We start from the raw sequence: 13,311 nt of genomic DNA, 5'->3' as shown, positions 1-13,311 counted from the left end.
GAATGAATTAATTAATGAATAAAACTTGGCCAAGGCCACATAGCTAGTAAGCATCATTTGGAACTAAAACTAAGTTCTAATGCAAATGTGCACCTGCTATGATACACAGTAACCCCAGAACTACCCTGTGAGGTGGGTGCCATGATTTGCCTCACTTAGCAGAAGGGGAAGCAGGGTTGGAGAAGGGAAATGACTTGCCCCCTGGGTCACATAGGGAGTCCATGGCAAAGTCAGCTGACATCTGGATTCCAGCACCAGGTGCAGTCAGGGACAGGCACATGACCCCAGCCCATAGCAGGAACGTCTAGGAGAGGAAGTTCAAGGAGTCTGATGCTGACGGTGCACTCCGCCCACATGCTGACTGCAAAGGCTTCTGGGACGTCTGGGTTCAAACTGCCTTTCAAGCTGTTTCATGCCTCTGCCTTTGCCCAGCTGCCCCAGCATGGAGTGCACTTCCTCCCTGACCTCCCCGGCTCCCACTTGTTCTTGGAGACCCAGCTTCAGCTTCACTTTCTCCAAGAGGTCTTCCCTGACCCCATAGCTCCCTCAGTCCAGCTCCATTGTGGTATTTGAATGAATAAATGAGTGAATGAATGAACGAATAGCATTTATCCACTTTTATTCATTCATTCATTCAACCATAAATATTTACCAAGTTCTACTTTGTGCCAAGCACTGAGGATGCAGCCACTGGTCCTTGTCCTCAAGAGGCCTGAGCCTAGAAGGGAGACAGACATCACAGTGGACAAAAGGGCCTGTGACCTCACTGGCCAGTGAAGTAGGGGTTAGTTACCCTTTGACGAGCAGAAGAGGAGTGTCCCTGGCAGAGGGCTGAGAAGAGGCAAGATGTTCAGCATGGCTGGAGCACCAGTGGTGGGTAAAGAAAGGCGGGGGTGGAATGGGGGGAGGAAGATCTTCGCAGCCCTGACGCAAAAACTGTTTTTCCAGCTGAACAGAGCAAGGTGATAAGAACATCCCGATGGAAGAATCAGTGGGGCAGGTGGGAGTGGGGCAGACCCTCCTGGTTTGGGCAGAGCTGGCAGGGCGGATTCCTTCCCCAACACACATACCCTAGCTGATGCCCCCTCTCTCTCCTCCTGGAGGTGAGGGCAAGCAGAGACGTGGGCCCCTTCAGGCTAGTGCAGGTGACCAAAAGCCAGGATTACTAGGAGACCTAACAAAATGGCTTCTCACAGATTTGCTTAGAGTTTGCCACAAGAAAACCTGGGCCTTCCCAGGTCCCCAAACTGTCCAGCCAGAAACAGACTTGGCAGCTAGTCTGTCTTCCGTGCTGAGTGATCTTGGGCTGGTTACTTAACTTCTCTGAGCCTCAGTTTTCTCATCTGTAAAAAACACTGGGCAGGGACTTCCCTGGTGGTCCAGTAGTTAAGAATCCGCCTTCCAACGCAGGGGACATAGGTTCGATCCCTGGTCGGGGAATTAAGATCCCACATGCCGCGGGCAACTAAGCCTGCGCACTCTAGAGCCTGTGCGCCACAACTAGAGAGAAGCCCGCGTGCCACAATGAAGACCCAATGCAGCCTAATAAATAAATAAATAAATAAATATTAAACAACAACAACAACACTGGGCAGACTAACACCTACTCACAAGGTTGTGTAAGGAGGAAATGTGATGATACGATGGTTTGCGTTAGTGAGAACTGCTTCCCACTGCCAATTTGCCAAAACAAGTTAAACTGGTAACATCCACCCACAGTGGGATAGTGGGATTAGACCAACAGACAAGCTGTTTGGGACCAACCAGAACTCCAGCCTTTATGTCTTGGGTGTCAAGAAGGCCAGACTGGAAAGAGTGGAGTACATCTTGAATGCAGATGTACCTGCTTTACCCTTGCCCCTAATCCAAGTGGGACCTGACCACTTAGCCCTGGTCCTTTGGGAACTTGCTTTGCGGTCCCCTTTCGTGACATCAAGGGGTAATGAAGAGTGAGACACATCTGGATGTGAGGCCCAGCCCTACTGTGACCTGAGACAGGCCACACGTCTGAGCTTCAGTCTCCTCAGCTCTAAAATGGGCACACTCTGGCCTTCTCAAAGGGTTGCTGTCCCAGAGCATAAGGAACTGACCATCTCACCTCATTAATGTTAGCTGTCCAGTCCACAAGCAAACTGCTCTCCCTCTGGAATTGCAGTGGTCTGTCTGCTGCCTGTGTGCAAGTCCCTCTCTGGGCCCCGGGGCCCCGCACAGGCAGGAGGGGAGGAAGCAGTGGGTGCTGTTGAACACTGACCCTGAACACTGAATGGGAGGCCCCAGGCCAGGGCCAGTGGGGCTCCAGGAAAGGGGCACCTGGGTGGGGAAAGAGCACCTATAAAACCACTTTCTCCAGGGGTGTCTCCAGGTCCAGCAGCAGCAGGGGCCCAGCTGGGGGACTAATAGAGAGTGGGGCTGCAGAGAGAAGCCGCCCCAACGGAAGAATAAAGTGGATGCTCTGGCGCTGCTGGTCCCAGGCCAGTGCACGTTTGGTTATCGGTCCTCCCTAGTCCTTCTCCCCACATTATCTAGTTTAATCTCTTCATCCTTGAAGTAAGGGTTATCATCTCCATTTTACAGAGGAGTAAACTGAGGCTCGGAGCAAGGAAGTGACTTGTCCAGGTGTTTCCACTGGGCCCGGTGGTTTCCTCGGGGTCCGGCCCCACCCCCCGGTGCTGAAGACGCCCCAGGTTCTCCAGTCCCGGGTCTGGGTGGCTCAGCGGCCGCCCCGAGGCGGGGGCGGGGCCCTGAGACTGGCCAGGGGCGGGGCCGCATAGTTGGTGGCTGGGCCCCGGGAGGCCAGACGCCCGACATGGAGGCGGGGGGCTGCCGCTACCAGTTTCGGATCGCGCTGCTGGGGGACGCGGCCGTGGGCAAGACGTCGCTGCTGCGGCGCTACGTGGCGGGCGCGCCCGGGATCCCGGAACCCGAGCCGGAGCTCGAGTCGGTGCCCACGGTGGGCGTCGAGTTCTACAGCCGCACTCTGCAGCTGCGGGCCGGGCCGCGCGTGAAGCTGCAGCTCTGGGACACGGCGGGCCAAGAGCGCTTCAGGTGCGCGGTGGGTGGGAGGCGGGGCGGGGGGGGTGGGACGAGAAGGGGCTGGCATGAGGGGCCTCTGACTGGGGCGGGGTCAGTCCTGGTCCACCTGGCCGTGGGGATCCCTCAGAGGGGTCAGCCTCAGTGGCCCAAGGAGAGATCTGGGGGTCTCTGCCCTGGGCCTGGGTCCTTCACTCTTGAGTCCTTCATCGTACAAATAACAGCAGGTTGGGACTTCCCTGGCGGTCCAGTGGTTAAGACGCCGCGCTCCCAATGCAGGGGGCACGGGTTCGATCCCTAGTCGGGGAACTAAGATCCCGCATGACTCCTGGCGTGGCCAAAAAAAACAAAACAACAAAAAACAAACAAACAAAAATAAAGACCTGGCGCCCGCCCCAGAGGGATGTTCGATATTGAAACTTGGAGGCATGAATGACCTGGGTGCTGAGAGAGCCCACAGGAGGGCAGAGAGGGAGGTGTAAAGGAGATGTGAAAGGAAGAGAGATTGGTGTTGGCCATGAAGGATGTGTAGGAGTTTGCCAGGCAGAGAATGGGGAAGAAAAGACCTGCTATCAGGAAAACATGAGGCTTCCTCCAGGAATGGAGGAATGGTCAGGAGTGTAGGGGGGGGAATCAAACTGCTGCCTAACTGGGGAGCACACAGTCACTTGGGAGAGACAGACATAGGGAAAGAGAAGCACAGGGCAGTGTGAAATGAGCTTTGGGGGTGTGAGGCAGTCAGTGTACGGAGGGGGTGGTCCTGCTTCGGGTATCTTGAAGGCATAAGCCTCTTCCAACTTACTCCCTCCCACCGTCAGGTGCATCACCAGGTCCTTTTACCGGAATGTGGTGGGTGTCCTGCTGGTCTTTGATGTGACAAACAGGAAGTCCTTTGAACACATCCGAGACTGGCACCAGGAGGTCATGGCCACTCAGGGCCCCGACAAGGCGATCTTCCTGCTGGTTGGCCACAAGAGTGACCTGCAGAGCACCCGTTGTGTCTCGGCCCAGGAGGCGGAGGAGCTGGCTGCTTCCCTGGGCATGGCCTTCATGGAGACCTCCGCCAAAAATAACTGCAACGTGGACCTGGCCTTCAACACCCTCACTGATGCCATCCAGCAGGCCCTGCAGCAGGGGGACATCAAACTGGAGGAGGACTGGGGGGGTGTCCGGCTCATCCAGAACACCCAAATCCCCAGGCCCGCCAGCAGGACACAGCACCCGGGCCCATGCAAGTGTTGACTCTGGGAGGGAAAGGGTTAAAGCAGTGTGGCCCTCATAAGTGCTGGTGAGATGGGGAGGGTTAGTATCTCTCTGGAGGGCAAATGGCAGAATCTATCCTGAGGGTTAATATAAACAGTATCCTGGTACAGTCTTGTCTCCTGGATTTGGGGGTCTCAAGAGCTCAGCCCCTTTCTACTAGAAAGATCTAAGAGGCCAGGTGTGCAGCTTCCTGTCCTTGAGCCTGTTTCCTCCATGGTCAGAGGAACTCATAGAAGACCCCACCTCACAGGGGGTTGTGGGCACGAATGAGATAATGAATGGGCTACGCTCAGCCAGAGCCTCCCACACAATGAGAATCGAATGGCAAGAACTGTCATCACCGCTCTTTCCTCTCTTGGCCGGGATGTGGCCATTTCTGGCAGCGTCCCTGGGCTCGGATGCTGAACCACTCAGCGTTTGGACGCTGCTGCACAGGCAAGGACAGGTGCGGGGAATTTCAGGCTGAGCCAGCCTTGGAGCCTCCTTAGGTCCTCAGGTTTGGATGAGAAAGTGTGCCCTCAAACCCAGGTTGCTGGCCAGGGACTGGATCTGGATCTGAGAGGCAGGGATGAATATGAACAGTTCCTCTGTTGGGCACACGGTGGACACTGTGATTAGCCACCAAGATCTCCCCTCAGGGCTGAAGAACCCAGAGCCTCCTCCCCACTGCCCCTCCCAGCTGCTGGGAGTGCTGCCTGGTGGTGGAGCTCAGTTTAATCTCTCGGGAACTGCCCACCCATCCGGGGCAGCCCACAATCCAGCGTCAATCTGTTGGGTCTATTGGGGGGCGGGGGCACTGTTCAAAGGCCTGGGCCTCTTGTCTCAACTCTAGACAACTCTGAAGGAAAAACCCAGCTTCATCACTCTCCATGGGGTCACTTGAGGCCACTGTTATGACAGCATCCCAGCTAAATTCTCATGCTCAATCCTTTCTTCCCTTCCTCCCCGCAAGCAGGTATTGACCTCAAGAATCCCCTCGTAAAAGTCTGCACACTGATTTCCCACTCAGAATCTGCCTCCTGGGGAACTTATGCTGCAGCAGAAACTGCTAGGCACAAAATGTCCAGCAGCAATGCAGGAAGGCTTTATGGAAGGAAGGATCTCAGCAGCTGTAGAGGGGGTATCTTGGGGGTGTCATTGTGCCAGCAGGCATGGGCAGGGCATGGGCAGTTGCCACAGCAAAAAGAGCACAACCACTTAACTCCCTTTGCGACCCGGGGCCAGTTACTCCACCTTCTTGAGTCTCAGGTTCCCCCTCAGTAACCTGTGTCTGCCTCCCCTTTTTTTTTTTAAAGATGGGCTTGTCTGTCTGTCCGGTAGTTTGGATTTTTTTTTTTTTTTTATATGAATGGCTGGATTTTATTTATTTATTTATTTATTTATTTTTTTGTCTGTGTTGGGTCTTCGTTTCTATGCGAGGGCTTTCTCTAGTTGTGGCAAGTGGGGGCCACTCTTCATCGCGGTGCGCGGGCTTTTCACTGTCGCAGCCTTTCTTGTTGCGGGGCACAGGCTCCAGACGCGCAGGCTCAGTAGTTGTGGCTCACGGGCCTAGTTGCTCCGCGGCATGTGGGATCTTCCCAGACCAAGGCTCGAACCCGTGTCCCCTGCATTAGCAGGCAGATTCTCAACCACTGCGCCACCAGGGAAGCCCCCTGCCTCCTCTTTTCAAAGCATCACTCATCCTTCTGACAGTCTTGCAAGGTCTGCACGATTATCCTCATTTCGCAGCTGAGAAAGCTTGGGCCAAGAGAGGGGAATGATTTATCATTCCTTCAAAAATGCTTTAAAATGAGCATCGGGAATTCCGTGGCGGTCCAGTGGTTAGGACTCTGGGCTTTCACTGCTGAGGGCCCCAGTTCAATCCCTGGTCGGGAAACTAAGATTCCGCAAGCTGCATGTGCGGCCAAAAAATAAATAAATAAAATAAAAGAGCATCTACTCTGATCTGGGCTCTGGGAGTACAGCAGTGAACATGACAGAAAAGCAGTCCTAGGGCTGACATTCTAGTGGAAGAGAAAAAACTAGTAAGTGGAACTAAATGATTTCCAGTTGTAAGTGCTGTGAAGACCACAGATCTGGAAGATGGGCCTGAGGGTGATGGGGGCCTCCTTTAGAGCAGGTGGTCAAGGAAGGCCTCTCTCAGGAGATGGCCTTTGACCTGAGACCTGGAGGAGGAGGAGGAAGAGCTGAACTAAGAGCAGAGATCTAGGCAGAAGGAACAGTATCCAGCATTGATTGGGCACTTCTTATAGTATTATTATTCCATTTTACTGATGTTGAGACTGAGGCCCAGAGAAGCTAAGTGAAACCAGTAAGTGAGGGAGGAGCCCTGAGGCAAGGAAGAGCTGGGCTCTTTCTAGGAATTTACTGGAGATCTGAGTGCTAGAATGAAGTGAAGAAGCTGGGAATGACCCTCAACTCGGTCTGTGTTTTCTCATCTCCCAGAGCTTCCCCGGACAGGAGTACAGGTCTACTAAACTGAAGCTTGTTTGGGAGATGAGCAGCTGGTCCTGGGGACGGTGGTGGGGATTTGGCTGTCAGGTGCTTTAAAAAAAAAAAAAATCCCCAAGTCCCTGGAGAAAGAAAGAAAAAACTGAGCTTCTCCCCTCTCAGAATCCTGGCCGACTGTGGAAGAACCAGCCTGAAGGCCCTGCCCACCCAGGACAAGGTCCACCAACAAGGAAGAGATGTTGCCCATTGTCTCCAGCTGCCTCCCTTGAGGAATGTTCAGCAGACTGTAGTCACACATCTCTCTCAGCCTCAGTTTCCCATCTATAAAATGGGGATAATAATAGTTTTTGTCTCACAAGGTTGTTATGAAGATTAATGTATTATGTGAATTCCTACAATATGTATGGGCTCACAGGCTGTGACCTATTTCTATTGCTTATTATATTATTATTATTACTATTACTATTATTATTATTCCTATGACTTATTATTAACCGTGAAGCAACCTTGTAAGGTCAGGCTGATCTTGTCCATTTCAAAGACAGGAACCTAAAGTCCAGGAGGGGAAACTGATGTGGCTCAGTCGGTAAACCCCGGGCCGGCTCAGTGTTCCAACAGCCTTGTCCACCACCTCGGGCCAGGCCCAGAAGGTCCTACCTTATGCTTTAAGACTGTGATCTCACACTCACAAGCACCATCAGTGTGGCAAAACCTCTGGAGACTGTAAATGGCTTTAATGAGAGTGATTCTGACCCAGCAGTAGGAAGCAGCCCTGCCCAGCCCACTAGCTAGAGGAAAGGCACAGAATAGGACTGGAGACTGGGGAAGCGGCCGAGAGGGGCACGCCCTCCTGAGGGCTGCCCACTGTTCAGAAGCAGGCGCCCTCTCTCCTGGGAGCAGGCCCCGCACCCAGTTTGCCATCACTGTCATGGTTCAGGCCCCGCGGTCTTTAGTGTAGATTGTGCCGCCCCTCTTGAGGGTCTCAGGCCTGTAGGGTGTGATTTAGCATCCACATTGCCCCAGGGGATCTTTTTAAAATACAGATTTGACCTGCCTGCCCCCCTCCTAGAATCCTTCCCTGGCTCCCCATGCCTACAGGGTAAAATCCAAACCCTTTCCCCCCAAGTCCAATCTGATCTGGTCCTACAGCATCTCCACCCACTTTGCCCAGGTTCCCAACCACCTGCAGCCCTGGGCTTTGCACATGCTGTTTCCTTTGCAGAGAAGGCCCCTACACATTCCTCTCTCCCTGTATTATCTGATCTGCCTGCAACACTCAGAAAAATATCACCTCCTAACCATTGCATTATCCCAGCTGCCAAAAACAGGGCAAGCTTTGCAGTCAAAACTGGTTTTGAATCTCAGCCGTACTATGTACAGTTGTGGGACCCTGGGGAACTCACTTCATCTCTGTAAGCCTCAGTGGACTCATCTGTAAGTTGGGGATAATAACACCTAACTCAAAGGTTTTAGAAAGGATTAGATGACAAATCAAAGGCAATACTTGTCACACCCTTGTCACACACAGGAATTCACAAGATGGAAGTCCCCTTCTTCCCCTGAGGGTTTTACTATTAATCACTTTTAGGGAACAGAGACTACCAAAGTACACACTTTGGGGAAATAACAAGGATTCCAGACTCTAACAAAGTTCTTAAAAGATCCTGACCCCCTTCCTGAGATATGGGCTGGGCTCTGCTTTCTTACCAAGAGTGGAGTTCCAGAATCGTCCCTTCAGGTCTATCCCCAGGTTATTCTGAGCAAACAAAGCTCGTTCTCCAAGGCAGCACCCTGGCCAAATCCTCCAACCATAGCGGCATGGACAAGGTCAGGCTACCTGGCCTCCAAGGCTTTCCATATGCTGCTTCCTCAGCCTGAAAACCTTGCAATCCAGGCTTGAATCCATCCCCTTTGACCTTTAGAAGGAACAGAGCCAAAAGTCTGCCACCCATGAGACCCTTTCTGACAAGCTTGCCTGCTCTGGGAGCCACTGAAACCTAGTGGATGAAGAGGGAAGACCTATCCTACCCACCCTGCACAGCCTGGAACGGAAGCAATCTAGGTGGGAACCCACATCTATCCTCTGCCTCTGAGCCTCAGTCCCTTCATGGTAAAATAAGAATGAGTCCTACCTCACAGGTTTGTTAGAGGATTAAATATGACAACGTGTGTTAAGTGCCTAATAAATGTTAAGTTCCTTCTGCCAACAAGCCCCCTCTGTGTCTTTCATGTGTCCTTCCCGTGCCTGGAATGACCTTCCTCCACATCTGTCAAAACTCTGTTCACCCTTCAAGGCTTAGTCCAACCTAACCTATTGGTTCCTTCTCTGAGCCTTCAGGGCACTTACTTGAGTTGGCTCTCTTTGCAGATTTCAGGCACTGTTGTACTTTTTTGCCCCACTAGAGGGTAGCTCTTCAAGGCCAGGGCTGATTCCCTTGGGGAGGCTGCCTTGGGCAGGGGAACACGGGGCTTTTTAATACCATTAGGGAAAATTTAAAACATAACCAAGAGTAAAGAAACTAACGCAGACATAGAGAACGGACGTGTGGACACGGTGGGGGAAGGGTAGGGTGGGATGAACTGGGAGATTAGGCTTGACATAAATACACTACCACGTGTAAAATAGTGGGAACCTGCTGTATAGCACAGGGAGCTCAGCTTGGTGGTCTGTGATGACCTAGATGGGTGGGATGGGCGGGGGAGGGAGGTCCAAGAGGGAGGAGATATATGTATACATATAGCTGATTCACTTCACTGTACAGCAGAAACTAACACAACATTGTAAAGCAACTATACTCCAATTTAAAAAAAAAACTAGTATAAAGTAGTATGAAGAACTTCTTGTACTCATAACTCAGCTTCAACAAACACCAGCAGGAATGGCCAATCTTGTTTTACTCTCCCTTCTCTTTATAAATGTTATTCTTAGGATCCTGGCCCTGGAGGGGGAACTGGTGCTCGGTCTGTGGTTGACAGGTGTGGGAGGATTTCTCCAGGGCCCCTGGCTGGGACATGTCCCATGGAAATCCCAGTGTTGGGAGAGGCAAGCCTCACACTGCACAACCCTCCCTCCTGTAGGTACAGACCTAGGGCTGGGACTCAGGCCAGCAGAGAGAAGGAAGGACATCCTCGCATATGGGGGCTGTGGCCTGCTGCCCACGGTCTTCTGAACTACACCTGCGGACTTCTCAGGATCGGTATAGGACCAGGGCCTCTATTTTGGGGAAGTCCTGCTTCTGTCTTGAAGGGACTCAGTTCTGCATGGTGGTTTCAAATGGCACTCTGTCCCGGAGGCTTCACTAAGCCTGGGTCTGGGCATATCCTGGGGAGCCTAGACCCAAAAGCCCCTGACTGCCTTTGGGTTCTGGTTCTACGTCTCTCACTGCAAGTCTGAGCCAGCCCCAGACCACGTGGTTTATGCCTCGGTTCTGGGCTCGCTTCTCCTCCTGGCTGGTCTCCTGCACCACATGGACCCTCTCTGGCAGTACCAGTTCCACATCCTCCTCCTAGGAGACCCAAATGTGGACAAACCATCCTTGTTGAGAAACTACGTGGAGGGCATCTTTGTCGAGGGTGTCGCCCAGGCAGTGGCGGTGGACTTCTCCGTGCCCTTCATGGAGGCAGAGCCTGGGGGTCCAGCTGGCCAGGAAAGGTCACCACCCACCCCTCAGGGGGAGAGCCCACCCATTAGGAAGAGAAGCAGCCTTGGTGGCCGTGACAAAGATGAACTCTGGACCAAGAGCACAGGTCTGAGTCCTGGCCTACCCTGTGACCACGGGCAGGCCACATGATCTCTCCAGACCTCGATATCCTTACCTGTAAAATAAGAGGCTACGCTGGGTGACTCCGGGGGCCTTTCCTAACTATAGGGAACTGTGAGAGCTTAGTCCAGCTCTGTCCTCCTCCTCCCTGCTTCACCTCATGCAAGAGGGACCCTCTTTAGGATGGCTTCCTCATGCCAGATGGCTTCTTCTGTGTCCTCAAAACTCACCCCCGTTTTTGTGACCACCTCCTACACCTGCCTTTTGGTTCATTCTTTCTCAGGAAAACCTCAAGCCTTATTCCTTTACCTTTAGTCCAAATTAACTGCAGCCAACTTCTTGGCTGGTCCCCCTCCTGCCTGCTTCCAATTCCACTGGCAGCCAGAGCAAGGTTTTTAACATGCAGATATAATCACATCAATCCTCCATCTAAAACTTTACTGGCTCCCCATTACCTGTGCAGTGGTTTTCAAACGTTTTGTTTATATGCCTGCTTTTAGCATCAGAATCTTCTTGTCAGATGGGATCTTTCTCACAGCCCTGAAATCCTCCACAATTAAAAGAGAGATTGCTCAGGCTGAAGAGAGGTGGGACGCCCAGAGCCAGCCTTCTGGGCCTCCCACACTATGTACCAACTCCCCCCACTCCCCACAAGACACACACATGGCGGCCTCCAAAGCATGAGCACTGGACCCCATCACTAGGCCTGAGGGCTGTCCACCCCCAAGCTTACTGTGCTCATCTCCGGCCGTTCTCTCCTCATGTGGCACCTTGTGCTTTAGCCACAGTGATGCAGTGACTTCTTTATACCTCCGGAACTTTGCATGCGCTGTCACTCCCACCTCTATCCCCACAGGACTTGGGGAGATAGTTTAGAGCACAGTTAAGAGTGCAGGTTCTGGAGTCAGAGGGACTTGGTTGAAATCTCAGCACCATCACTACTTCCTGTGTGATCTTTTTTTTTTTTTTAAACAAAGGCAACTTTTTTTTTTCTAATTTATTTAATTTATTTATTTATTTTTGGCTGTGTTGGGTCTTCGTTGCTGCACGCGGGCTTTCTCTAGTTGTGGCGAGCGGGGGCTACTCTTCAGTGCGGTGCGCAGGCTTCTCATTGTCATGGCTTCTCTTGTTGTGGAGCACGGGCTCTAGGTGCGCGGGCTTCAGTAGTTGTGGCACGTGGGCTCAGTAGTTGTGGCACACGGGCTTAGCTGCTCCGTGGCATGTGGGATCTTCCCAGACCAGGGCTCTGGGCAGGGAAGAATCTGCCTGCTGTGTTGGCAGGCGGATTCTTAACCACTGTGCCACCAGGGAAGTCCTACCTGTGTGATCTTGAGTAAACTACTTAAACTCTAAATTTTAGTTTCCTCATTGGAAAATGGGATTAAATGAGATATTGCAAACAAAGTGCTTGACAAACACTTGTTTCTTCAGGTCTGTTGGGAAAACAAGCTTATCCACAGAAGGTGCTTAGCATAAAACACGGCACCTAATAAGCACTCTTACCAAGACCCTCCCGACACTGGAGGGCACAAATTCACCAGCCCTGCCACCCCTTGGGCTCCTCAGCATGTATTAAGTCCTATGTGTGCTCAGACTGTGCTGGGCTTCGGGAATCAGGTGGGCCTGGTTACTTAGCAAGGTAGAGGGCGTCGTGCCCAGGGCAAGAGGCTGAGCTGCGCCAGGCACCGAGTCAGAAGACTCCCGACAGATCACCGGGTGACACCCCGCTCTCCAGTACCCCCACCTCCAGTCACCACTTAAACAGCTGTCAGATTTCCCCCTTCTCTCCATTTCGTCACAAATACTTCAGTCCAGGCAACAACCTTCTCAGGAACCTCTGCTTCCACAAATGCCCTCTCTTCCGCCTCCACTGTCTGGCCAGAGTGAGCTTTTCAAAACATCAACCTGACCGCATCATGCTTCTGCTTAAAATCCTTCAATGGCTCCTGCTACTTTTGGGTAAAGGCCACTCTTTGCTGGGACCTACAAAAGGCACTGCAGGACCTGGCCCGTCTCGCCTCATCACACGGCAACGGGGCTGGCATACGTGCAGCTCTCTCTCCTTGAAAGTGATCCCCATGCCTTCCCCTGAGTTCCTCAAATTACAGCTCTACTGCTCAGACGCCCTCCCCAGCCCTGGGAGTCTCTTCTTTGCAGCCCTGGTCATGGAAGCAGTTTTCCTTTCACTCAGTGGCAGGTCGCTCCCTGTTTTCATTCATCATTGCAGGCCATGCCTGGCATGGGAAGGGGCAGAGCTTATAAATACTCGCTGAATGAACAAGCCTCTCAGTATACATACAGGACAAGACGACTAGCTGGCTGAAGCCATTCACCTGTCACGCAGCTGATCAAGAACTGAGGTCTTTTGACTCTACCCAGCTCTTTCCATTAAACTGCCCTGATTCCCCTGTCCCCTTCTGTCCTCAATGGAGGATTCAAAACTAATTCTGTATTCCTTCTTGGCTGCCGAGGCCAATGACTCGCTCCTACTGCAGGAACTTGGCAGGAGGCCTTTTGCGGCTTGGCAATCACCAACAGAACATCCTTTGAGAGCGTCCCCCAGCGGCATCGGGAGGTTCTGGAGAAAGCAAAACCCTCCAACATCCTCTTCCTGGTGGTAGGCTACAAGAGTGACCTGGTGGTTGAGGGAGAGGTGATGCCGGGGGGAGGGGAGAAGCTGGCTGCCTCCTGGGGCGCTCACTACGTTGAGACCTCAGCCGAAAGCAACGGTGACATCAGCACAGCTTTCAAGCTGCTCACTCAAGAGATCTAAGAGCTGTGAAGAGAGGGATCGTGGAGCCAAACC

At 52.6% G+C, this 13,311-nt stretch overlaps 2 protein-coding genes across 2 annotated transcripts; both read left to right on the top strand.

The window, feature by feature from the left end:
• Positions 1–2,775: 2,775 nt before the first annotated feature.
• Positions 2,776–7,042, top strand: LOC309608493 (ras-related protein Rab-42). Its single transcript, XM_082348745.1, has 2 exons — positions 2,776–3,045; positions 3,849–7,042. The coding sequence occupies exons 1-2, from the start codon at positions 2,807–2,809 to the stop codon at positions 4,270–4,272; spliced, it is 663 nt and encodes a 220-aa protein (XP_082204871.1). The 5' UTR covers positions 2,776–2,806; the 3' UTR covers positions 4,273–7,042.
• A 3,169-nt stretch (positions 7,043–10,211) lies between these two features.
• LOC309621991 (ras-related protein Rab-39B-like) lies at positions 10,212–13,278 on the top strand (the record flags this gene model as incomplete). Its single annotated transcript, XM_082378419.1, has 2 exons — positions 10,212–10,491; positions 13,001–13,278. The coding sequence occupies 2 exons, from the start codon at positions 10,212–10,214 to the stop codon at positions 13,276–13,278; spliced, it is 558 nt and encodes a 185-aa protein (XP_082234545.1).
• Positions 13,279–13,311: the final 33 nt, after the last annotated feature.

The sequence above is a fragment of the Balaenoptera borealis genome (assembly GCF_965194805.1).
Source record: "Balaenoptera borealis genome assembly, chromosome: 1".
Taxonomy (NCBI): domain Eukaryota; kingdom Metazoa; phylum Chordata; class Mammalia; order Artiodactyla; family Balaenopteridae; genus Balaenoptera; species Balaenoptera borealis.
This window is presented reverse-complemented; position numbering and strand designations above follow the sequence as displayed.